Source organism: Dama dama, chromosome X, assembly GCF_033118175.1.
Source record: "Dama dama isolate Ldn47 chromosome X, ASM3311817v1, whole genome shotgun sequence".
In the NCBI taxonomy this organism is placed as follows: Eukaryota; Metazoa; Chordata; class Mammalia; order Artiodactyla; family Cervidae; genus Dama; species Dama dama.
In genome coordinates, this window is record NC_083714.1 from 12190757 (window position 1) to 12216793 (window position 26037).

At 43.5% G+C, this 26037-nt stretch overlaps 2 protein-coding genes across 6 annotated transcripts in view; one reads left to right on the forward strand and one right to left on the reverse strand.

Moving 5' to 3' along the window:
- The window catches only part of ATG4A (autophagy related 4A cysteine peptidase), a 74250-nt gene extending 62834 nt beyond the window's left edge, over positions 1-11416 (forward strand). For all 3 annotated transcript variants that reach the window (XM_061137220.1, XM_061137221.1, XM_061137219.1), the window contains 2 exons: positions 397-505; positions 10376-11416. In XM_061137220.1, coding sequence (XP_060993203.1) covers positions 397-505; positions 10376-10446 — 180 coding nt within the window. In that variant the 3' untranslated portion in view covers positions 10447-11416. The remainder of the gene's footprint in view (positions 1-396; positions 506-10375) is intronic.
- A 1123-nt stretch (positions 11417-12539) lies between these two features.
- COL4A6 (collagen type IV alpha 6 chain) overlaps positions 12540-26037 on the reverse strand; it is a 320391-nt gene continuing 306893 nt past the window's right edge. For 2 of the 3 annotated variants that reach the window (XM_061137217.1, XM_061137216.1), the window contains 9 exons: positions 25538-25663; positions 20386-20502; positions 19932-20093; positions 19642-19740; positions 18365-18511; positions 17511-17627; positions 16436-16627; positions 14851-15137; positions 12540-14153 (listed from right to left, as the gene is read on the reverse strand). In XM_061137217.1, the coding sequence (XP_060993200.1) occupies positions 13893-14153; positions 14851-15137; positions 16436-16627; positions 17511-17627; positions 18365-18511; positions 19642-19740; positions 19932-20093; positions 20386-20502; positions 25538-25663 (1508 nt within the window). In that variant the 3' untranslated portion in view covers positions 12540-13892. The remainder of the gene's footprint in view (positions 14154-14850; positions 15138-16435; positions 16628-17510; positions 17628-18364; positions 18512-19641; positions 19741-19931; positions 20094-20385; positions 20503-25537; positions 25664-26037) is intronic. The other variant, XM_061137218.1, reaches the window with a different exon arrangement.

Here is a 26037-nt window from a genome sequence, read left to right on the forward strand (position 1 = left end):
CATGCCAACATGTACTGATGTTCTTTGGGGGCAGATTTAATTTAATTAACCCACATTTCTTTGGAGCCAACACTTCAGGAACATCTTATCCCTAAATTGAGTTGGTCCCGTGCAACTGGCAAATGACCTGAACCTTATGATGGAGCATGGGCCGTGGGTACTGGCCTTCCATCAGATCCTCCCACCAGTATCCTTCCTTCCCTGGCCAACAGTATCTAGAATTGAAGAGGTCTGGGTCTTCAGATGGGTCTGGTACAGGATGGGTATATTTGTTAAGCCTGTGCTTTCACCTTTCAATAACCAGATCACTCTCTTGGGGTTTGGAGTCATATATTGCCAATTGGACAGAAATGTAGTCGCTCTGCAGTGTTTACAACTGATTCTGTGTCTCCTCAGGAAATTCTAAAGGAAAATTTAAGGATGTTTGAATTAGTTCAGAAACATCCATCACATTGGCCTCCTTTTGTTCCTCCAGCCAAGCCAGAAGTAACAACCACAGGGGCAGGTAAGCTGTTGTTCAGAAGCTCTCTGGCCAGCAGACCCTTGGATAGCAGTTGTTTTATGAGACAGAAGCAATTATGGGTCATGCTTTCTGTGGAATGAAAATTACTACTCAGTTGGACTGATCAAGGAATGGTATTTCTTCTGATGAACTGATACTTAGCAATTTTAAAGAATAATAGTAAAAGAAAATGAGCTCCATGGAAAATCAAAATGAGTAGAATTTCTTTTTTTTAATGGTCTGGTTTAGAAAACAAATCAGAGGACATGGGTAATTCAAAAGGTTCCTCAAAGATCTTACAGAGCCTCATCTTCATCACTGTGAACAGGACTGTGTAACAAGTCCAGTTCATTTCTTTTTTTGATTGATATATAGTTGATTTACAGTGTTGTGTCACTTTCAGGTATACAGTAAGGTGATATATATATATATATATATATATACACATACACATATATATATGTCATTTTTCAGTTTATTTTCTATTATTGGTTATTATAAGATATTAAATATAGTTCCTTTTGCTATACAGTAGGTTCTTATTTATTTTATATATAGTAGTATATATCTGTTAATCCCAAACTTCTAATTTATAGCCCCCCCTTTCCCATTCTGGTAACCATAAATTTGTTTTCTATGTCTGTGAGTCTATTTCTATTTTATAAATAAGGTTGTTTGTATCATTTTTTAGATTCCACATGTAAGTGACATCATGTGGTATTTACCTTTCTCTTTCTGACTTAGTTTACTTTGTATGATAATCTTTAGGTCCATCCATGTTTCTGCAAATGGCATTATTTAATTCTTTTTTATGGCTGAGTAATATTCCATTATATATACATGCATGTGTGTATACATATATTATATATACACACCACATCTTAATTATCCATTCACCTGTACATGGGCATTTAGGTTGCTCCCATGTCTTCACTATTGTCAATAGTGCTGCTGTGACCATTGGGGTGCATATATCTTTTTGAATTAGATTTTTCATCTTTTCTGGATCTATGCCCAGGAGTGTGACTGCTGGATCATATGGTAACTCTATTTTTAGTTTTTTAAGAAACCTCCACACTGTCCTCCATAGTAGCCACATCAATTTACATTCCCAGCAACAGTATAAGCGGGATCCCTTTTCTCCATACCCTCTCCAGCATTTATTATTTGTAGATTTTTTGATGATGGCCATTCTGAGCAGTGTGAGGTGATACCTCATTATAGTTTTAATTTGCATTTCTCTAATGCTTAGTGATATTGAGCATCTTTTCATGTGCCTGTTGGTCATTTGTATGGCTTCTTTGGAGAGATATCTATTTAAGTTTTCTGCTTATTTTTTGATTGGGCTGTTTGTTTTTTGATACTGAGCTATATGAGCTGTTTGTGTATTTGAAAGTTAATCCCTTGCAGTCACATTATTTGCAAATATTTTCTCCCAGTCCATAGGTAATCTTTTCATTTTGTTTACAGTTTCCTTTGCTGTGCAAATGTTTTTAAGTTTAATTAGGTCCCATTTGTTTATTTTTACTTTGGTTTCCATTACTCTAGGAGACAGATCTAAAAAAATATTGCTGAAATTTATGTCAGAGTATTCTGCCTATGTCTTCCTCTAGGAGTTTTATAGTATCCAGTCCTACACTGAGGTGTTTAATTCATTTTGAGTTTATTTTTTGTATATGGTATTAGAGAATATTCTGATTTCATTTTTTTTTATGTAACTGTCCAATTTTCCCAGAGCCACTTATTGTGGGAACTGTCTTTTCTCCGTGGTATATTCTTGCCTCCATTGTAGTAGATTGGGCTTCCCTGATAGCTCAGCTGGTTAAGAATCCACCTGTAATGCAGGAGACCCTGATTTGATTCCTTGGCGGGGAAGATCCACTGGAAAGGGATAGGCTACCCACTCCAGTATTCTTAGGCTTCCCTGGTGGCTCAGATAGTAAAGAATCTATCTGCAATGTGGAAGACCTGGGTTTGAGCCCTGGGTTGCGAAGATCCCCTGGAGAAGGGAACAGCTACCCACTCCAGTATTCTGGCCTGGAGAATTCCATGGACTATATAGTCCATGGGATCACAAAGAGTCGGACTTGACTGAGCAACTTTCACTTGTTGTAGATTAATTAACCTTAAGTGAGTGCATGGGTTTATTTCTGGGCTTTCTGTCCTGTTCCATTGATTTACGCTTCTGTCTTTGTGCCAGTACCATATGTTTTGATGACTGTAGCTTTGTAGTATAGTATGAAGTCAGGAAGCATGATTCCTTCAGCTCTGTTCTTCTTTCTCAAGATTGTTTTGTCTATTTGAGGTCTTTTCTGTTTTCACAAATTGAAAAGTTTTTTGTTCTAGTTTTGTGAAAAATGCCATTGGTAATTTGTTAGGGATTGCATTGAATCTGTAGATTGTATTGGGTAGTATGGTGTTTTTAACAATATTAATTCTTCCAATCCAAGAACATGGTATATCTTTTCATCTGTTTGTGTCATCTTTAGTTTCTTCCATCAGCATCTTATAGTTTTGGGAGTATAGGTGTTTTGCCTCCTTATGTAGATTTATTCCTAGGTATTTTATTCTTTTTAATGTGATAGTAAGTGGGATTATTTCCTTAATTTCTCTTTCTGATAGTTCATTGTTAGTGTACAGAAATGCAACAGATTTCTGTATGGTAATCTTGTACCCTTCAAATTTACCAAATTTGTTGATGAGCTCTAGTAGTTTTCTGATGGCATCTTAAGAATTTTCTATGTATAGTATCATGTCATCTGCAAACAGTGACAGTTTTACTTCTTTCTTTCCAATTTGGATTACTTTTATTTCTTTTTCTTCTCTGATTGCTGTGGCCTGGATTTCCAAAGCTATATTGAATAAAAGTGGCAAGAGTGGGCATCCTGAGATCAGGAATGCTTTCAGCTTCTTGCCATTGAGTATGATATTTATCTGTATGTTTGTCATATATGGCCTTATTATGTTGAGGTATGTTCCTTCTATGTCCACTTTCTGGAGAGTTTTTATCGTAGATGGATATTTAATTTAATCAGAAGCTTTTTCTGCATCTATTGAGGTGATCATATGGTTTTCATTCTTTACTTTGTTCATGTGGTGTATCACATTGATTTGCAGATATTGAAAAATCCTTGCATCCCTGAGATAAATCCCACTTGGTCATGGTGTGTGATCCTTTCAATGTATTGTTGGAGTCAATTAGCTAGTATTGTGTTGAGGATTTTTGCATCTATGTTCCTCAGTGATATTGACCTGTAATTTTCTTTTTCGTGTGTGATATCTTTGTTTGATTTGGTGTCTGGGTGTTAGTGGACTCATAGAATGAGTTCAGAAGTATTTCTACCTCTGCAATTTTTTAGAATAGTTTGAGAAGGATAGCTGTTAACTCTTCTTTAAATGTTTGATAGAATTCACCCGTGATGCCGTCCAGTCTTAGACTTTTGTTTGTTGGGAATTTTTAAATTTCTGATTCAATTTCTGTACTGGTAATAGTTTCTGTTTCTTCCTGGTTCAGTCTTGGGAGATTGTACCTTTCTAAGAATTTGTCCATTTCTTATAGGCTGTTTATTTTATTGCTATGTAGTTTCTCATAGTAGTCTCATGATCTTTTGTATTTCTGTGGTGTCAGTTGTAATTTCTCTTTTTTCACTTCTGATTTTATTGATTTGGGTTCTCTCCCTTTTTTTCTTGATGCATCTGGCTAAAGGTTTATCAATTTTTTTTATCTTTTCAAAGAACCAGATTTTGGTTTCATTGATCATTTCTTTTTCTTTTTTTTTTTTTTAGTCTCTATTTCATTTCTGCTCTGATCTTAATGATTTATTTCCTTCCATAACTTTGGGTCTTGTTTGTTCTTCTTTCTCTAGTTGTTTTAGGTGTCAGTTTAGATTGTTTGAGATTTTTCTTATTTTCTGAGGTAAACTTATATTGCTATAAACTTCCCTCTTAGAAGTGCTTTTGCTGCAACCCATAAGTTTTGGATTATTGCATATTCATTTTCATTTGTCCCTAGGTACTTTTAAATTTCCTCTTTGAGTTCTTCAGTGATCCATCGGTTGTTTGGTATCATATTGTTTAACCTCCATGTGTTTGTGGATTTTTGCAGTTTTTTTCTTGTAGTTAATTTCTAATCTCAGAGTTCTGGTTGGAAAAGATGCTTGATATGATTTTAGTTTTCTTAGATTTACCAAGGCTCATTTTGTGGCCAGGAGAATGTTCCATGTGCACTTGAAAAGAATGTTCTGCTGTTTTTTGATGGAATGCTATATAAATACCAATTAAGTCCATTTGGTCTCATGTGTTATTTTAATACTTGTGTTTCCTTATTGATTTTCTGTCTCAATGACCTGTCCATTGATGTAACTAGAGTGTTAAAGTTCCCTACTATTACTGTGTTACTGTCAATTTCTCCTTTTATAACTGTTATTATTTGCCTTATATATTAAGGTGCTCCTATGTTGGGTACATATATATTTTCAATTTTTATATCTTCTTTTTGGATGCATTCCTTGAATCCTTTGGTTCATCCCTTATAGTGCCCTTCTTTGTCTCTTGTCACAGTCTTTATTTTAAAGTTTATTTTATCTGATATGAGTATTGCTATTCTTGCTTTCTTCCGATTTCCGTTTGTGTGGAATACCCTTTTCTATCCCCTTACTTTCAGTTTGTGTACGTCTCTAGATCTGAAGTGAATATGTTGTAGGCAGCATATATACAGGTCTTGTTTTTGTATGCATTCAGCCAGTGTGTGTCTTTTGGTTGGAAAAATTTAGTCCGTTTGCATTTAAAGTAATTATTGATATGTGTCTTCTTATCACAATTTTGTTAATGGTTTTGGATTTGTTTTCGTAGGTCTTTTCCCCCCTTTTTCTTCTTTTGTTCTCTTGTGATTTGATAACTACCTTTAGTGTTATGTTTGGATTCCTTCTTTTTTGTGTGTATATCTATTATAGATTTTTTGGTTTGTGGTTTTTGTATAAGTCTGTATATAAATGTGACTGTTTTAAGTTGCTGGTCTCTTAATTTCAAATGCATTGTACGTACTGTGCATTTGTTCTTTCCTCCCCTCATGATTACTGTTTTTGATATCATATTTTACATCTAATTGTTTTTTGAATCCTTTATCTGCTTATTGTAGATACAGGTGACTTTACAAGTTTTGTCTTTTAACCTCCTTACTAGTTTTGTCTGAATGATTTTCTACCTTTACTGTATACTTGCTTTTACCAATGAGCTTTTTCATTTTGTAATTTTCTTGTTCTTATTTGTGATCTTTTTTTTTTCCATGCAGAGAAGTCCTTTAACATTTATTGTAAAGCCGGTTTGGTGGTGCTGAATTCTTTTCGCTTTCCTTTGTCTGTAAAGCTTTTGATTTCTCCATCAAATCTGAATGAGAATCTTACTGGGTAGAATATTCTTGGTTGTAGGTTTTCCCCTTTCATCACTTTAAATATATTGTGTCGCTCCCTTCTGACCTGCAGAATTTCTGCTGAAAAATCAGCTAATAGCCTTATGGGAGTTCCCTTGTATGTTATTTGTTTTCTCTTGCTGCTTTTAGTATTCTCTCTTTATCTTTAATTTTTGTAATTTTCATTACATCATGTCTTGGTGTGTTCCTCTTTGTGTTCATCTTGTATGAGACTCTCTGCAATTCCTGGACTTGGGTGCCTGTTTCCTTTCCCAGGTTAGGGAAGTTTTTAGCTGTTATCTATTCAAATATTTTCTCAGGTCTTTTCTCTCTCTCTTCTTCCAGGACCCCTATAATGCATATATTGGTGCATTTGATGCTGTCCCAGAGATCTCTTAAACTGTCATTTATTTTCATTCTTTTTCTGCCTTTTTTTTCTGTTCAGCTGTAGTGATTTCCACTGCTCTGTCTTCCTGCACACTGGTCCATGCTTCTGTATCATTTGGTCTACTATTGGCTCCTTCTAGTATATATTTTTTGCATTTCTTTTTTTAAATTAATGTATTTTTTATTGAAGGATAATTGCTTTACAGAATTTTGTTGTTTTCTGTCAAACCTCAACATGAATAAGTCATAGGTATACATCTTCTAGTATATTTTTCATTTCAGTTATTGTATTCATCATCTCAGTTTGGTTGTTCTTTATATGTTCTCTTTGTTAAAAACTAATTTCTCACTCTTTGCATCCATTCTCTTCTCAAGTTCTTTGATCATCTTTATAATCATTACTCTGAACTGTTTCTTGAGTAGATTGCCTATCTCCTCTTCACTTCATTCTTCTGGAGTTTTATCTTATTCCTGTGTCTGGAATATATTCCTCTGCTGCCTCATTTTGCCTACATTGCTATTTGTATTTTTATGTCTACAGTAGGTTAGTTACATTTCTCAACTTTGGAGAAGTGGCCCTCTGAAGGAGGCATCCTATGTGTCCCAGAAGTGCACTCCTCTCTCGTCACCCAAGCTATGTGCTCTAGGTGTTCCCCCTATGAGGGCTGTTTGGTTCTTTCTGTTGTGGTGGGCTGACCCTGTGGGCCATCTACTAGATTAGTTGGCATCAAGTCTGGTTGGTTGCTGGGCCCTGCCTTGTCCACATTGTGCTGGTTGCTCTTTAGTGGGGCCTGGTCATGAGGTGGCTGGCTGCAGAATCCAAGGGGGCCCAAGGGCTAGTGCTGGCTCACTGGTGGCTGGAGTCAGGGTACTGAAGACTCTGGGGCTGTGCCAACTAATGGCAGAGGTTAGTGCTAGATTACTGGCAGGCAGAGCTAGTTCCTGTAGTATGGCTGCTTGGCCCAGGGATCCCAGAGCATGTTTCAAATCATTGGTAAGTGGGGGCTAGTTCCTGATAGAGTTGGGTATGAGCTCTGGGGTGTCCAAAGGTTTCATTGACCTGCTGTGGGCAGGGCCAGGGCTGAGGTGATCCCAGGGTCAGGTCTGGTCTGTGTTGCAGGATGCAGTTTTCTTGTTCCTAGTGCCTGCCCCCTGGTGGATAAGGGTGGTCTAGAGTCTGGTTCAGGCTTCCTAGTGGGAGGGGCCAGGGCCTGTCCACTGGTGGGTGGAGCTGGGACTTGGCCCTCAGATGGGCAGGGCTATGTCTAAGGGCATGTCTAGAGGCTGTGGGCTTTTGACTTCTTCAGGCAGCTTGTCTGAAAAGTGGAAGTGTTAGTCTTTCAGTCATGTCCAACTTTTTGGGGCCCCATAGACTGTAGCTCGCCAGGCTCCTCTGTCCATGGAATTCTATAGGCAAGAGTACTAGAGTGGGTAGCCATTCCCTTCTCCAGGGGATCTTCCTGACCCAGGAATCGAACCTGTGTCTCCCGTACCGCAGGCAGATTCTTTACCACTGAGCCACCAAGGAAGACCTGCCCAATTAGTTATTTGGCCTGAGGTGTCCCAGTGCTGGTGCCTACAGGCTGTTGGGTGAGGTCAGGTCTTGGCACTAGTGGTCCAACATGTCAGCTACCAGGAATATTCATGTGGTTGAATATTCCCGAATATGACTGCCATCAGTGTCTATGTCCCCCTGGTGAGCTGCAGCCTACCCACACCTCTCGAGGAGAGTCTCTAAGACCAGCAGGTAGGTCTGGCCTGTCAGTCAGTCAGTTCAGTCACTCAGTCATGTCTGACTCTTTGTGACCCCATGGACTGCAGCACACCAGGCTTTCCTATCCGTCACCAACTCCCGGAGCTTGCTCAAACTCGTGTCCATCGAGTTGGTGATGCCATCCAACCATCTCAACCTCTGTGTCCCCTTCTCCTCCTGCCTTCAATCTTTCCTAGTATCAGGGTCTTTTCCAATGAGTCAGTTCTTGGCATCAGGTGGCCAGAGTATTGGAGTTTCAGCTTCAGCTTCAGTCCTTCCAATGAATGCTGCTGCTGCTGCTAAGTCACTTCAGTTGTGTTCAACTCTGTGCGACCCCAAAGATGGCAGCCCACCAGGCTCCCCCGTCCCTGGGATTCTCCAGGCAAGAACACTGGAGTGGGTTGCCATTTCCTTCTCCAATGCATGAAAGTGAAAAATGAAAGTGAAGTCGCTCAGTCATGTCCGACACTTAGCGACCCTATGGACTACCAGGCTCCTCTGTCCATGGGATTTTCCAGGCAAGAGTACTGGAGTGGGTTGCCATTTCCTTCTCCGCTTCCAATGAATATTCCAGACTAATTTCCTTTAGGATTAACTGGTTGGATCTCCTTGCAGTCCAAGGGACACTCAAGAGTCTTCCCCAACACCACAGTTCAAAAGCATCAATTCTTCAGCACTCAGCTTTCTTTATGGTCCAACTCTCACATCCATACATGACTACTGGAAAAACCATAGCTTTGACTAGACAGACCTTTGTTGGCAAAGTGATGTCTCTGCTTTTTAATATGCTGTCTAGGTTGGTCATAGCTTTTCTTCCAAGGAACAAATGTCTTTTAATTTCATGGCTGCAGTCACCATCTGCAGTGATTTTGGAGCCCCCAAGATTAAAGTCTCTCACTGTTCCCATTGTTTCCCCATCTATTTGTCATGAAGTGATGGGACTGGATGCCATGATCTTGGTTTTTTGAATGTTGAGTTTTAAGCCAACTTTTTCACTCTCCTCTTTTACTTTCTTCAAGAGGCTGTTTAGTTCTTTGCTTTCTGCCATACGGGTGGTGTCATCTGCATATCTGAGATTATTGCTATTTCTCCCTGCCATCTTGATTCCAGCTTGTGCTTCATCCAGCCTGGCATTTCACATGATGTACTCTGCATATAAATAAGCAGGGTGACAATATACAGCCTTGACATACTGCTTTCCCAGTTTGGAACTAGTCTGTTGTGCCATGTACAATTCTAACTGTTGCTTGGCTTGCATACAGATTTCTCAGGAGGCAGGTCAGATGGTTTGGTATTCCCATCTCTTGAAGAATTTTCCACAGTTTGTTGTGATCCAAAGGTTTTGGCATAATCAATAAATCAGCAGTGGATGTTTTTTTCTGGAACTCTCTTACTTTTTTGATGATTCAGCGGATGTTGGCAATTTGATCTCTGGTTCCTCTGCCTTTTCTAAATCCAGCTTGAACATCTGGAAGTTCACGGCTCACATACTCTTGAAGCCTGCCTTGGAGAATTTTGAGCATTACTTTGCTAGCGTGTGAGATGAGTGCAATTGTGCAGTAGTTTTAACATTCTTTGGCATTGCCTTTATTAGGGATTGGAATGAAAACTGACCTTTTCCAGTCCCATGGCCACTGATGAGTTTTCCAAATTTGCTGGTCTAGGCTCCTATCAAATTATTCCTTTTGTCCTGGGTCCCAGTACACATGAAATTTTTGTGTGGGCCCTTGAAGAGTATAGTCTGTATTTCTCCCAGTCCTATGGGGTTCTTGCAATAAACCCCTGCTGGCCTTCAAAGCCGAATGCTCTGGGTGGCTCCTCCCGAATGCCAGTCCCTCAGTCTGGGGAGCCTGACATGGGGCTCAGAACTCTTATTCCCGTGGGAGAGCTTCTACAATATTATTCTCCATTTTGTGGGTTGCCCGCCTGTGGGTATGGGATTTGATCATATCCTGAGTCCGCCCCTCCTACCCATGTTGCTGTGAATTCTTCTTTATGACTTTAGTTGTAGAAGATCTCTTCTCGTGGGTTCCAGTCTTTTTCATCAATGGTTGTTCTGCAGATAGTTTTGGTTTTGTTGTGCTCATAAGAGGAGGTAAGTTCAGGATCTTTCTACTCTCACATCTTGGGCCCCTAAAACTATTTTGATTCTTTATGGAGAATTGCTAACACTTGGCAGTGGTCCCACCTGTAAGTCTCCTCTACACTAGCTTTTGTGTAGCAAAGCAGTTAAGGAACATATGGTCTTAACTACCGAGTAACGTACTGACCTGTTGAACCAAAGGTTTTCAAGCTTTTTTCCCCCCTCATTTCTGTATTCTGATAGAGTTCATTGACTCTACTGAACAACTAGAGGAGTTTGACCTGGAGGAAGATTTCGAGATTCTGAGCATATAGGATAGTGGAAACTCACCTTGGAGATCTGTCTTCCATCTGGCACCAGAAGAACATGAACTCATCACGTAAAACTTTTTTCAGTCAGCAAGTGCCTAATATGCCAACAGCATACAAACTTGATAGGAATCATGACTGAGCCAGTCACCATTTCTCAGCAAAAAAAAAAAAAAAAAAGAGAGAATGAACAATATGTCCCTTCCCCAGAAGGAACTAAAACAATCATGGAATCTAGGAGCAGAAAGATTAGGAGCCGTCTCTTGCTTCCGAGCTTCTTACATGGCCACAGCAAATCTTCAGCTGCTGGAATGGGGAGGTGGATGTGTGGAGGACAGCCAGCAACTCCCACCTTGCTTTCAGCACCAGCAGATGAGAGATGGTTACCCTGTGCTTCTTTACCCTTTTCAGGTTTGACCTCTTTGGGCTAAATACTAAGAAGCAGTCTGTTCCCTTGCTCTAACAATAAAGTGTTAATCATTGTATCAGAACAATGGTAACAAGAACAAAAAGTTCTTGTTAAAGTATTTGAATATGTACTTAAATAATCATAATTGATCTCAAAAAGTATGTCAAAGACATTATATCAAATGTATATTTATTGATCTACCTACTTGAGAGAACCTTACTATTTTGTCCCCGTCTTAACTGATACTTCTGTCAGATGTCACCCTGTCCTTAAATCATTTATCACTTAATTCAGGGGTCTGCAAACTTTTTCTGTCAAGGGCCAGAGAAGAAATGTTTTAGGCTCTGAAGGCCATGTAGCAACTGTCACAGCTACTCATCTCTGCTGGTGAAGCACCTAAACAGCCCTAGACAGTGCACACGCACAAGAGCCTGGCTGTAATGCAATAGAACTTTATTTACAAAAAAGGGGGGAAGGGCTGGATTTAGCCCCAGGCTGTAGTTTGCTAATCACTGACTTAAATTATTGATTTTTGTTTGGGAAATTAAAAATTGTGGTTGAATTTGACTCCCTTTTGCTTTACAGTCATAATTGGAAAGATAATTATTCATGTGGTGACATTTAATCTGTGCATCAAATACTATTTGGGGACTGTTGTTATTGTGCAGTCGCTAAGTCATGTCCGACTCTTTGCAACCTCATGGACTGTAGCCTGCCAGAGGACTGAAATCCTCTGTTCATGGGATTTCCCAGGCAAGAAAACTGGAGTGGGTTGCCATTTCCTCCTCCAGGGGATCTTTGCAGTGCAGAGATCAAACCCATGTCTCCTGCACTGACAGGCAGATTCTTTACCACTGAGCCACCTGGGAAGCCCTTAATTTCAAGACTAGCAATATACTAAGTTTTAAAGCACATATTCATCAAATTGGTTTTGCTAACCATTCTCCTGTGTGGGTGTACCTCACATCCCGGTGATATTTTCCCATTTTCCACTCCTTGTCTTTTTCAACTTGTATGCATTTCACCTCCTTGGTCAACAAAGTGCCCAACAGGCCCCAGGAAGGCCAGCAACTGCAGTATGAAAACTAGCAAATAAAGGAAATAAACCAAACTAAGGTGGGTTTTTTTTTTTTTTTGTATAGTTAGGAATATTTGAATACTCGTTTCCTTAGATTCCATATTCTTATTTTACCCAGTAGGTAATATATTCCAGTGAATTCAGAATTTGAAAGATGCAAAATGGTATTCAGTGAAATGTCTCTCCTTCCCACAAGTCAGTTCTGTTCCTTGTACCCTCCCAATGTTATTAATTTCTTGTTTATCCTTCCAGAGGCTATATTTTATGCATATACAAATACATGCACATATATCTTAGATTTGATTTTAATGACTTTAAAATTTCTCTCCTTTTGATTAATCTGCAAATGATCCTGAGAACCCAGAAGTATGGAAAGCCCTTTCTTGAACTCAAGCATGTGATGGGGCTAAAAACAGTAGTAAGCTTATCTTGAAACAACTTGTAGATTTGTTGCCTGTTGGAAGACATTTTCAGCCCTTGACTTTCATTGTATTTTTCTGTGCCTCACTGTTACGTTGTAAAGCTCAACTTGCAGTAACAAGAACCCCCAAGGCTCTGAGGGGGACTTAGGAATTTCAGTGACATGGGCTTTGAAAAATTTTCATCAAAGAATGTCAAAGAGTCAAATGTTCACATTGAATTCCTTTTATTTGCCATGTACAAAGCTGACACCATGCTTATTACTCAAGAGGTGAAGGTAACAATAGTTTAGATTATACTGATTATGCTTTGTGTGTGTTGGCACAGTTTATATAATATTTAAGGAAACAGAATCACCTGGAAGGAATTGCCTCATGTCAACATAGCTAAGTGTTCTGGGAAACTGATAATTAAAGGAAATAGTTAAAATAATCCCCCTAAACAGAATATGATATAGTTTATAATCTGTCCAGGCTCAGGCTTGCTTTGGATCTGCTAACTGTTAAAGAGAGCAGTGTGCTAGATTTTTATGAGGCTTAAAAAAACATCAAAATGGTTTAACAGGCTACCTATGAAAGAGCAATTGGATGGAAATTTTAATGGCAAGTCTCTCACAGCCTCAAAATGCAAAGCAACCAGCACTGCAGTGTTGATTTGCCACATTGCACACATCTGGATGGTGTTTGGAATAAACAAGGGCTTCTGAGAAATTGGGACAAGGGATTTATCTTTTGTTCCTGGAGTCAAAAGCAAAATTCACACCTCCTTACCCATGCTCCTCTCTACCCCCAGCCCAGGAGAATGGGCGGCAGTTCGCATTTCCCTTTATGGGTCTGACCCCATTTGGTACATCCTCTGCTCTACTCTGAATCAGGCCAAGTCTGCTGCCTGTGGCTGGGGAGGGAGCTGACAAGGAGGAATTGATTTGTCTATGACCATATGAAGTTGATGAGCCCCTCTTGGCAGCTGGCCTTCCAGCCCAGTCGTGCTTACTGTCGAAGGCGTCAAAGCTCACCCCAGGTTACTGCTAGCACCTCATTCTGTCTCCGTGAAGAGTGAGAGTTTGCCCTGTGCAGGCTCCATCCATCCATAATGTTGAACCAGAGAACATTTTTTTGTGTGTGGAAACACTGGGTTCTAGTTTAAGCCAAATAATGTGCGGTGACCTCTGGACATAGAGAAATGACTCCTTAGCTATCATGAAGAGCTTTCTGATCAAGATGGTGAGGAAAGCGAGCATTCTAAGAAAGTGGTGGCCTAGCAGTCTTTCTGAGGTAGCCATGAAGAATCATGCAAACATCCAAACCAAATTGTAGCACCAGGTTGACTAAAATGGGACAGCAGACCTCAGCAGGGTGGGCTCACCCAGGGGGCCTGAGGGTGGGGGTGACCAAGGTCCAGTAGTCCAGCCCAAACGAGACTCCAAGGTACAACTTGACAGATGGGCAAAAGGGTTTAGGCCTTCCTTCTTCAGACCATTTGGGTTTGTGAGGTGACCGTTGTGTGCAGGAGGGGAGGGCAAGGGGCAGAGTGGCAGGTGCCACCCTACATACTTTTCATACACACCTGGCAGCGACTGACCCGGGTATGGAGCTGTCCGGCTTTCAGTGTCTCAGATACGGGCTCCTCCCTGAACTGCTGCCTCTCTTCCACTGTTGTCAGCCAGAAACTATATTTGTTGGCAAAATAGTGGCAGGTGCCCCGGGAACCACTGCACTCGATGAAAGGAGTAGCCCGGAAATCCTCTAGGCAGGATCCAGGAGAGACCAGGGACTGGCCTCCTCCCTCCGCACCGGCGGCTGTGTGCTGAAACAGACAGAGGGTGGCCATGAGCTGGTCACCTGGGAGGCAACAGGCTCTGCTTCTCCATCCCTGAGCTCAGGTCCCTTGGTTCAGCCCCCGTGTCAGGTCAATAAACCAAACACTGTGTTTTGGACCCTTGTCACTGCCTTAGGGCCAGGAGTGCCCCCTCCGAGCTCCTGAGTGCCCTCCTAGCCCACAGCTCCTGGGCTGTGGCTACATCCTAGCCAGCTTCTGTCAGACTGCTGATGCCCTCTGAGTCCCCCAGGTGTGCTAGTGCCCCCAGCAGATTTCCACTGACAAAGAAATCTGAGAAAGGCTGAATTAAGGAAAATTCAGTGGGATTCAGAATGCAGTTCTCAGAACCCTTTGCTCCAAGCCCATGGTGGTGTTTTCCAGAGAAGGGAGAGAACATGGAATAGTCTACCAGGTGGTTAGACCATGGGCCCATCCCCTCATGGATCTATTAACAGCTCTTACTCTGATGTCACCTTTATTGGAACTCTTACTTGCAATCTGTACCAAACCCTTGAGGGAACACTTAGTGTTTGTCACCTGTCGAGTACAAGTGGGCCTCATATTTGGCCTGATGTCCCAGCCCTTGCATCACCCGGCTCCCTCAGCACTCGATTTCAGGATTTCCCTCCAAGCGCTCCCTACCCTCAGCCTTTACCCTGGGGAAAGGGGCAGTGCGGGGCCTCACCATGAGGAAGGAGTACCCAATCCACAGACTGCGCCAGCCCAGGGGGCACTGTGGGATGGTGATGTCCTGGCTGTGCACAGCAATGGCTTGCGAGGGCGCCTCACACACAGAGCAGCGGCTGATGTACTGGGGGATCTGTGTCTGGCCGACGGGCATCATAGGGATGGGGGCGGTGGTGGAGAGCCAGTAGGACTTATCATTCCGTCGGGCATAGTGGCACACTTCGTTGATGTTGCAGTAGATGAATGGCATGGTGCTGAAGCGGGGCAGGCAGGAGCCAGCAAACCCTGGAAGGAGAGAAGATAGGTAGGGGCAGGTAAGTTCTGGCTGAGGGACCGGGCTGGGATTGTCCTCGGAGCCACTACGACTGAACTAGGTGGTGGTTTGGATTCATATCCAACTGCTTGTTCCAGAGCATGGTTGCCTCTCCTTCTGGTCCTGGACTACTGTACACACCCTGATGTCTGCTGATCAAATCCTACTTTCTATGTACCAGAGATTGGATAATGAATCTTTTTAGAAACTGAATGAAGACTCCCTAAATCAACCCATTTTGTAAAACCAACATTTAATAGAGTGAGTCTACATTTCAGAGTCAGCAAGCCTGAAGACAATTCAGTTAATTCTTGGGTAATCATTGTTACTCACAGATCATGTTATTATTACTACTACTAATTGCTTCCCTGGTGGCTCAGATGGTAAAGAATCTGCCTGCAATGCAAGAGACCTGGGTTCAATACTTGGGTCGGGAAGATCCTGGAGAAGGGAATGGCAGCCCACTCCAGTATTCTTGTCTAGAAATCCCATGGATGGAAGAACCTGATGGGCTACAATCCATGGGATCACAAAGAGTCAGACACATATGAGTGACTAAGCACCTTAGCACTAATCGTTAATGTTTAATGGATGGTTAATGCTTTTGAATTGTGGTGCTGGAGAAGATTCTTGAGACTTCCTTTGGACTGCAAGCAGATCAAACCAAGTCAATCCTAAAGGAAATCAACCCTAAATATTCATTGGAAGGACTGATGCTGAAGCTCCAATACTTTGGCCATCTGATGCAAAGAGCTGACTCATTGGAAAAGACCCTGATGCTGAGAAAGACTGAAGGCAAAAGGAGAAGGGGTGACAGAGGATGAGATGGCTAGATGGCATCACTGACTCAATGGACATGAATTTGCACAAACTCCAGGAGATAGTGTAGGAGAGAGGAGCCTGGTGTGCTGCAGTCCATGGGGTCACAAAGAGTCAGACATGACTTAGCAGCTCAACAACAACAAATATATGTAAAACATTGTTCTAAGCATTTTACTTGGGTGATTTCTGTAATCCTCACTCCAACCTATGAGACAGGTACTAGAATTAGCCTTGTTCCATTGAGAAGGAGGCAGAAGGTAAAATAGGTTGAATAACATGTCCAGAGTAAGTGGCAGAGCCAGGGTTTGAACCCATATCTTCATGAATGACTCTAGACCTGGTACTTATAACCCACTATCCAACATGGGCCCACCAATGGTCGGGATGAACAAGGAGTGGTCCTTGTGGGGGCAGATGGCCAGGGGTGGTTGTGGGAGCTGATACCTACCCAGGTCCTGGTTGTGGGCTTTCTCCTGCCCCTCCACGAACAGCAGGCTGTAACCCACCCAGAGCTGGCTCATCCCACTGGGGCACAGGGGCACCTGTTCTGACTGGCTGTGCTTCACCAAGGTGTAGCCCACTCTCAGGCTCTGCCCAGGCACTCCAGCCCTCCCGAAGGGGCCCGGCTTCCCTGGAGCTCCTGAGATGGAGAGAGCAGAAAAGGGGTGAGCCAGGTACAGCCAATAATAACAGCAGGTACTCACTTGGTGGCAAGTGTTGAGCAGGGGCCATTATGTACAAGCATTAGCTCACTCAATCCTTACAACAACCTTATCACTCCAATTTGTGGCTAATGAAACAGGCTTGCCACCTACAGCTAGTAAGTGGTAGAACTAGAATGCCAACTCAGATGTATCTGGCTAGGGAGTCCTCATTTTGAAAAGCACATGATCTGGTTTCTCTTCCAGTCACCCAACCTTTGGTTCTATGGGATGGGATGAGGGAGCAGAGGGGGCTACTTTTTGGGCTGGCCTTGCAGGCTTTCATAGGAGATAATTGAGGACCCACTGAATCAAAGGCAGTGAAGGCAGAGCTGGGGTTAGCAAGGCAAAATCACACCCTCCTTTCCTGTCAGGCATAGCTGACAATGACGGCACTTTTCCTGTAAGCCTCAGGAATGTTGATTTGCCATTTCTGATATAAAAGGAGGTAAAAGGAGGAGTAACAGCCATATGTTACCTTAGTTTTTCTTCTCCCTTGAACTAAACCCCCTTTTGTCCACATCAGAATCCCTGGGTAGAAGGGTGTTGGTGCAGGACAGGGGAGTCATAGCTCTTAAGAGCTGGAAGAGAACCCAGAGAACTGTTTGGAACAGTTTTTCACCTTCTGGAATGTAGGGCTCTGATCCGTCACAGCTCAGAATGGAGTGGGCGTGAATGGATGAGAGCCCAGTTTTCCAGCCTCCTAGTAGTGTCAAGTTTTACTGCCAGGTTTCCTAATTCCATGATTTGAGATTTTGACTCACTACCAAGCCTCAAACCCTTATAGAAGCCCTCTGCCTGCTACTGCTGACATTGCCAAACCTTCAAATCCTGGAGGGCCTTGTAGTCCAGGGAGACCAGGATCACCAAGAGCCCCAGGTGGGCCAGGGAGTCCATTGGTGCCATCTTTGCCGGGGATGCCAGGTAAACCTTTAGATCCTGCAAGGAGAGAAGGCCCACAGCCGGGTACTCAATGTGGAGGAGGAGGACTTCTCCAGGTCTTCCCTGGAGAAAGGGGACTTATGTGTCATGCCCAGGACTCACCAGAAGAGGGCAGATTTGGCCATCACCTGGGAGTGCAGGCTGAGCACAGGGCTGAGCCTCCTAGGCTAGTCCTTAGTTCACGTCTGGGTAGCTCGGCCCTGGGACCCCACTCTGAACTTAGCCCTTCTGAGCCCCATCACACCCTTGTCCTCACTTCCTCTCATCCTCCCAGCAACTCTGGGAAGGATGCAGGGCAAATGCTGGGGTCCCAAGTCAGAAATGAGGACACTGAGGCCCAGAGAGACTGCTTGCTTACTCCAGTTTGGCAAAACTGGAATTAGAAGCTGGGTTTTCTGTCCCCCAACCCTGGGCTTTCTCTCTTGCTCTTTATTGCCCACCACACTCCTTTGCCCACCACTCCCTCCTTCCAGTAGCAGCACATTAGTGAGGGACAAGCTGTCTGGATTAGCTATTGTGCTCTGCACATGTTCTCTGAAGCCAAGTACAATTGCTGGCTCTGGGGGGGGGGGCCTCCTTCCTGGCAAAAAGTTTGGGAGCTTTGTGAGGAAACCAAGGAAATGCTTGATGAAACTACCCCTTGAAGCTGGGGGTTCCCAGCCAGTTGCTTCAGCCTCCCAATCAAAGCCATCTCAGCTCCCAACTAAGTTCCCTTTTCCTGGCACCCTACTCACCTTGTAGGCCCACAGGTCCTTGGACCCCAGGGTCTCCCATGAGGCCAGGGATGCCATCAATGCCTGGAAGACCCATGGGTCCAGGGGGAGCCTGGATGGCTTCTGCAATGGGTGTGTGTCCAGGAGCACCTCGAGGGCCGGATAAGCCTGTGGGCAGGTGGGGGAAATGGAAATGTCAGGTGGAGGCAGAGGAGGTGGCTAGGGAAGGCCCCTGGAGGTTCAGTTGGCATCACAGCCTAGGACCTCAAACTCAACCAGCTGGCTTACTGATAGAAGCCAAATAAGTCAATTTGCTTGCGTGCCTACTGAGTTCTAGTCCCTGGTAGATGAGGGGATAGAGCAGTGAGTAAGACCTTAATGAGATGATGGTCTGTTGAAAAAGATGAAATATGCATAACCTGACAAAAACCATTCATCTTACTGCAAATTGTGAAAAGTGCTACAAAGGAAATGGAGAGTGCAGTGACTGTGGGATGGAGTGGAGATGGCTACAGGGTGGGGAACCTGCTTTAGTGATAAGTGGCCTCTTACAATCAGTGACACTTAAGCTGAGATTATTAAAGCATTAGAAGGGGCTGGAGGTAGGGGAGAGTATTCCAGGAAGTAGAACTAGCATGTGCAAAGGCCCTGTGGCCAGCCCGGGTGTGATGTTTTTGGATAACAGAAAGAGGCCAGTGTGAGAAAAGCACAGTGAGCAGCAAAGGGTAAAAACTGGTGATGAGGGATGCCATGGGTTACCAATGGATGATTTCTGCTTTTATAAGACCTCTCCCACCACTGTCTGGAGCAACGATTGTTGGGGGAGGTGCATAATGAAAGCACGGAGACCAGTCAGCAGGTCACCACAGTGATTCACGTGAGAAATGTTGGTGGTTTGAATCTGAGAGGTATCGGTGGAAGTGATGAGAGGGGAGTGGATGCAAGGCCCATTCAGGAAACACAGCCCCCAGGAGTTGCTAATGGGACTGGATGTGTGTGATTGAGGGGAGTGGTGTAAAAGACGGGCTTCATTTCTGGATTCAGCAAATGGATGAGTGGTGATTGAGTGCCAACCCAGTACACACTAATGCAGAAATGATGCAGAGAGGGGAGGTCAGTGGCAGGATCCATGGTGGCAAAGCAGCAGTGGCCTTCAGTCCTGGGAGCTGATGGCAGAGGTATCCCCAAGGTGGACAAGCTCCCTCTGTTTCTGGCATGATGATAAATGGCTCCTGAAAGAATGTTACTCCAACCCCTCCCTCGAGCTCAGGAACAGCCAGTATATGCTCTCAACTCACCTCTTGGCCCTGCCTTCCCCTTCATCCCGGGAAGTCCTGGGTCTCCAGGTGGTCCAACCTTGCCCGGAGTCCCCATGAAGCCAGGCTCACCTCTCATGCCTGGCAAAGCCCAAAGGAAAGCAAGTCAGGGCCTGGCCCAGTGGTGCTGGTGGGGGAAGGGGCCTTGAGATTAAGCAGAGACAAGGGCTGGAAGAGCATCATCAGCCGGTCTCTGTTCACAGGGTGGCAGGAAGGGGTCATCTCCAACTGTGGAGTGGGAAAGGGCCCAGTTGCCAGCCGTGCAGTCATACCTTTCAATCCTAGCTCTCCAGGGAGGCCAGAGAAACCTGGAATTCCTTGGTCTCCTTTGGGCCCTTGAGGGCCAGGAATTCCAGGGAAGCCAGGGTCTCCAGAGTCGCCTTGATCTGAGGATGGTCCAGGGGGGCCTGGAGGCCCAGGGGGGCCTGGGCGGCCTAGGGATAAGATAGGAAGAGGGATGAGGGCAGGGGGCAGAGGAAGTGGCCACTGTGGAAGGCCTTGACATTGATAGGAAGCCAAAGCCCACTCCCAAGGCAGATAATGTCCCCTTGCCCTCTGTGGGGCCCCAATGCCCAGACCTTCCCAAACCCTTTTAGCAAAATTTAGCCCATTCCAGTCCCCTGTGTCCCTGCAGGGGGAGGGATGTGAGGCTAGACTGTAGACAAGCTCTCCCTAAACTCTGGACAGAAGGTGATGGCCAGCCTTCTTTGCGCTTCCTGGCTTTACCTCGTTCTCCATCTAGGCCTGGTCGCCCAGGGTCGCCAGGCTGTCCTTCTATGACTGAAGGCAAGGAGAGGCCCAGTGCACCAGGGAGACCAGCGGTGCCCTGGAGACCTGGAAAACCTGCAAAGAATAAATAAAAGGGGCTGCAGGGGCTTTGTGTACCTAAGAGAGGGCCAGGCTCTCTGAGAAAATGAAAGTTCGTACAGAGAAAATGGAAGCCATTAGGTAGCAGCCAGAGCAGCCGAGGCCAGCAGAGGGCTCTTGTCCCTTGCTCCTCCCTTGGCAGCCAGCAGCCCCAAACAGCTGACAGGGGCTCAGAGAGCCCCATTGGCATTGAATTGGGATGAATAGAGCCTCAGAAAGTTCTAGCTCTCCAACTCACTGGTAATGGAAATATGTTAAACAGATTTCCCCCAAATCAGGAAGAAAAGAAGGTATAACTGTAGCACCTGGAACTGAAGTTTCCTGAGGTGTTTTTAAACTTACTGTCCCTACTGTATAATGTTTCATTCAGTTAGCCAGTCTTGTCTGCTGCTGCTCAGAGAAGGTTATAGATGGAGGTAGGGTGTAGCTCCTAACCAGTCAGAAGAGAACCTCACCTGCTCCAGCAGAATGGAGGTGGGAAGAGTGCTGAGACCCCTGGTGTCTTATCTGGCTATTTCTGGGTCTTCCAGGCAAGCTGGAAGCCAGTTTTATAGGTGATTCATGATATTAGCTAAATGCTTTCCTAACTGCCTAAATCCCTTCCCTGTTTGGCCAAGGAAAATAGCCACTTACTGGCCTATGTACATATTTGCTCAAATTTCTATTTGAACATATTAGGTTCAAAACCAAAAAAATTTCAACAGATTATAGAAGATGTATATAATATGCATACATCAAAAACATAGAGTGATAATCTTGCTGGGAAAACATATCAAAGCCACATACACAAATGCAGAAATCTATTTTATTCTTGTAACATGGAAGAAGTGTATTTATTACTTTGGTATATTCTAGAAGATATTTAAATGAAGAGGAATTAATTCAAATTGATTGATAAACTGTTTTGCTGGTTGAGATTCTTGTTTGTGACAAGAAAATACCAAAATATTAATGTTGCATTTGATTGTTCTGACCAAAAAGCTGAAAATATTAATGTAGAATTTCTCATACTTTGCTAATAAATAGAAAATCCATGAAAACTTGTAAGGGAAGATGGCAGATTGGTTAATTTGGGCATCATTAACAGCTCATTGATTAATTGAATACTGATGAAATATAAAGGAGGAGAAACTAAATTTCAATAAGTCTCCAATTATTAGAAGTCTGGAAAAGAAACAAAGTAAAAACAAAAAGCAAAACTAGTCACAAAACCACATGGTACTACTTTTAGTTATGTCTTGATGAGTCTTTGAAGTAGTTTTCATTTTCACAAAGGTAAAAATCTGAAAAGAAAGACATACTGTATTTTTGTCCTGAAAATATATCTTCATATATCTATACATATATATGGGCTGAAATTATGCAAAACAAATAAACAAGACACCACATATAGTAGAGTAAGTGTGGGCTAGGCACAGATTATAAAGTTTGTTTCCATGGCAATTTTTGCAGCCAACTTCTCTTTTTGAACTGTTTCTTGATTTTATAATTACACTAATATATTATTAAACATGAAATAAAGGTACTACTGACCTCACATAGTTAAAAAAAAAAGCTCAAGTGTTTCTTTAAGAATTCTCATTCAGTGATCACATGATGAAAATGCAAGATGGCATATTTTCCAAACTTATTCCATTGTCACAGCCCTAAAAATAACCCCAAAATATACTAATGTGGCCTCTCAGTATATACTGCAAATATGGAAATAAATGGCATAATTTAATATTATTTAGATAAATGTAATGTAGGGACAGGGTTTGCTCCTAGGAAATTTGCTAAGGGGTAAACTTTCAATAACCTCAGATATGCAGATGACACCACCCTTATGGCAGAGAGTGAAGAGGAACTAAAAAGCCTCTTGATGAAAGTGAAAGAGGAGAGTGAAAAAGTTGGCTTAAAGCTCAACATTCAGAAAACTAAGATCATGGCATCTGGTCTCATCACTTCACGGGAAATAGATGGGGAAACAGTGGAAACAGTGTCAGACTTTATTTTTTGGGGCTCCAAAATCACTGCAGATGGTGATTGCAGCCATGAAATTAAAAGACGCTTACTCCTTGGAAGGAAAGTTATGACCAACCTAGACAGCATATTAAAAAGCAGAGACATTACTTTGCCAACAAAGGTCCGTCTAGTCAAGGCTATGGTTTTTCCAGTAGTCATGTATGGATGTGAGAGTTGGACTGTGAAGAAAGCTGAGTGCCGAAGAACTGATGCTTTTGAACTGTGGTGTTGGAGAAGACTCTTGAGAGTCCCTTGGACTGCAAGGAGATCCAACCAGTCCATCCTAAAGGAGATCAGTCCTGGGTGTTCATTGGAAGGACTGATGCTGAAGCTGAAACTCCAATACTTTGGCCACCTGATGCGAAGAGTTGACTCATTGGAAAAGACTCTGATGCGAGGAAGGGATTGGGGGCAGGAGGAGAAGGGGATGACAGAGGATGAGATGGTTGGATGGCATCACCGACTCGATGGACATGAGTTTGAGTAAAATCCAGGAGTTTGTGATGGACAGGGAGGCCTGGCATGCTTCGATTCATGGGGTCGCAAAGAGTCGGACATGACTGAGTGACTGAACTGAACTGAAATGAACTGAAACCTTTGTTATACGTTGATTTCTATAATCAAATTAGAGATTCAGTTCCTGTTGGGGGATATGATATTTGAACAAATTCTTTTAATTAGATATTGAGAAGAAGAGAAGGATATTTATAAACCATATGTAAAATATCATCTAGATAGAATGAACATCTGTGTTCCAACCACCCAATTTAAGGAAAAGAAGATAGCAATACCTTTGAATTTCTTTTTCTTTCCTGGCTTTTTAAAGTTTATTTTTAATTGGAGGATAATTGCTTTACAATGTTGCGTTGGTATCTGCCATACATCAACATGAATCAGTTATACATAAGTCCTCTCCCTCTTGAACCTCCCTCCCACCCCATCACATCCCTCTAGGTTGTTCTTTTCACACCCTTTACAGATTTCACCATCTTCCCTCCCTCCCAGAGGCAACCAGTCCTGAGGTTTGTGTTCATCATTCCCTTTTCATCACAGTTTGAATATCCATGCATATTTGCATCCCTAAACAACATATTGTTTGGAATCACACTAAACATATTCCTTTGCAACTTCCCCTTTCTCCCCCTTCAACATTATGCACCTGAAATGTATCCATCTTGACATGTGCTGTTTACTACATTTGTATTTGTGGTTTTATTACCTCAGATAGCCAAAGACAATGAATAATGTAATGACCAGGAATTCATAGTCAAGATTTAAAAACAGAAAAGGCATCATGCCTGTGCTTCCACCCAGGACCCAGACCTTTCTCTATCTCCTGCCAAAGAAGCCACAAAGCCTCCCTTCCTAAGCCCTCACTTCTGGAGAAACTGCTGGCTTTCAGAAAAGTACAGGTTGGTCCAGACAAAGGAAAGAGTAAACACAGAGACAGCAGATACCCCAACATAAAATGCAGCTGGAAATGAATTAATGCATGAATATAGTTCCTGGAAAACCTACGCCCATTATACAAACATGCACATAAATGCACATCATTATGTGGTGGGACATCAGGCCCCAGAACTATGAGGAACAGAACATTTTGCAAACATTATTTCCCCAGGTAACATGTGATAGTAGAATGGCCAATGTTTCTTGACCAGCTACTATGTGCCATGCTAAGGTGTGAGTTGCTTAGTTGCTTAGTCATGTCTGACTCTTTTGTGACCCCATGGACTGAAGCCTGCCAGGCTCCTCTGTCATGGGGTTTCCCAGGCAAGAATACTGAAGTGGGTCGCCATTTCCTTCTCTAGAGGATCTTCCTGACCCAGGGTCAGACCCAGGATTCCTGCATTGCAGGCAGATTCTTTACCACCTGAGCCACCAGGGAAGCTGCCATGCACTGTGCTAGGTGCTTCCATATGTATTACCTCGCTCTTCATTGATGTCTCACCAAATATATAGAGTAGATTCTCTTATTCACATTTTATAGAAAAGGAAACCTATGGGTTCCTTTGGGATGGAGGGGTGAGTAACTTCCTTGTTCAAGGTCATGTAGCTAGTGAGAGGGAGAGCTGGGATTTGAATCCAGTAGTCTGACTTCAGAGCCCCTGCTCTCAGCTATGATGCTATGTGAAATTCATGTCTTGTTCTACATTGAGTGGGAGGTATATGCATCTCTAGAACATTTCTAAGGAGAGTTAAAGAATCAGAATTCATTCTCATTATTTGAGAGGTGGGGGAAGTGAAAAAAGTGAAAGTGAAAGTCACTCAGTTGTGTCTGATTCTCTGTGACCCAAGGACTCTAGCCCACCAGGCTCCTCTGTCCATGGAATTCTCCAGGCAAGAATACTGGAGTGGGTAGCTACGCCCATCTCCAGGGGATCTTCCTGACCCAGGGATTGATCCCAGGTCTCTTCATTGGAGGCAGATTCTTTACTGTCTGAGCCACCAGGTAAGCCCGAGAAGTAGGGGAAGGGAGACTCAGAAAGGGACTTCAGACTATGTGATGAGTCAGGGTCTGAGATTAAGGTGAAATCTGACTTCTAGTAAACCCAGTAAATCCTAACCAACTGCTTGCTGTGTACCTGTCCTAGGGGGATATTTATCCTCTTAGTCTTGGGTTCCTTCCAGCAGCCACACTGTCTTCTCAGGGCTCCGTGACTGCCAACTGCCCTGGACACCAAGGGATTTCCGGTAAACCTCTTGCTAAGTGGACAAGCCCAGTCCCTCAGGACCATTAAAACCAGACTCTGACAAAGTGAGAAAGAGAGGCCCTATGGTTAATAAGGGAGAACTGGAGGGAAGCTGGAAGCTAGAGAGGACTCACTGAACTGCTCTCTGACACCCCTTCCTGGGAAAGCCTGAGGTGGAGCCTACCCTCTTTTTGTCAGTAGTTGGGTTCTGAAATCCCCAGAGATGTTAAAAACATGTACAACTAATCCCTGAGAGCCACATGACCCCAAGGAACCCCAACCCTCCCAGCCAAGTGTGACTGGGGTTCACTTACCTTGACTACCTTTGGGTCCTCTTATACCTGGCTTTCCTGGGGCTCCGATGCCAATTCCTGGAGAACCTTTTTCCCCTTTGGGACCAGGCAAGCCAGCTGGCCCAGGCACACCAGTTATACTAGGTCCTAGGAGGAGATACAGAGAGATGTGGGGACACAACTCAGTGGGGGTGAGGCCCTTGTGCCCAGCTCACTTGCAGGGAGTCTGCCTCACAGACACCAGAGGCTGAGGGCTGAAATGATAGGGAGGAGAGCTGATGCAGGTAGAAGGACAAACCCCATTCAACTTCCTATCCCTCCCCCCTACACACATACACATACACATCAAGGCATCCCCAACTGGGGGCTGGCAAGGACATCTAGAGGGCTTCCCTGATAGCTCAGTTGGTAAAGAATCTCCTGCAATGCAGGAGACCCTGGTTCAACTCCTGGAGAAGGGATAGGCTACCCACTCCAGTATCCTTGGGCTTCCCTTGTGGCTCAGCCGGTAAGAATCTGCC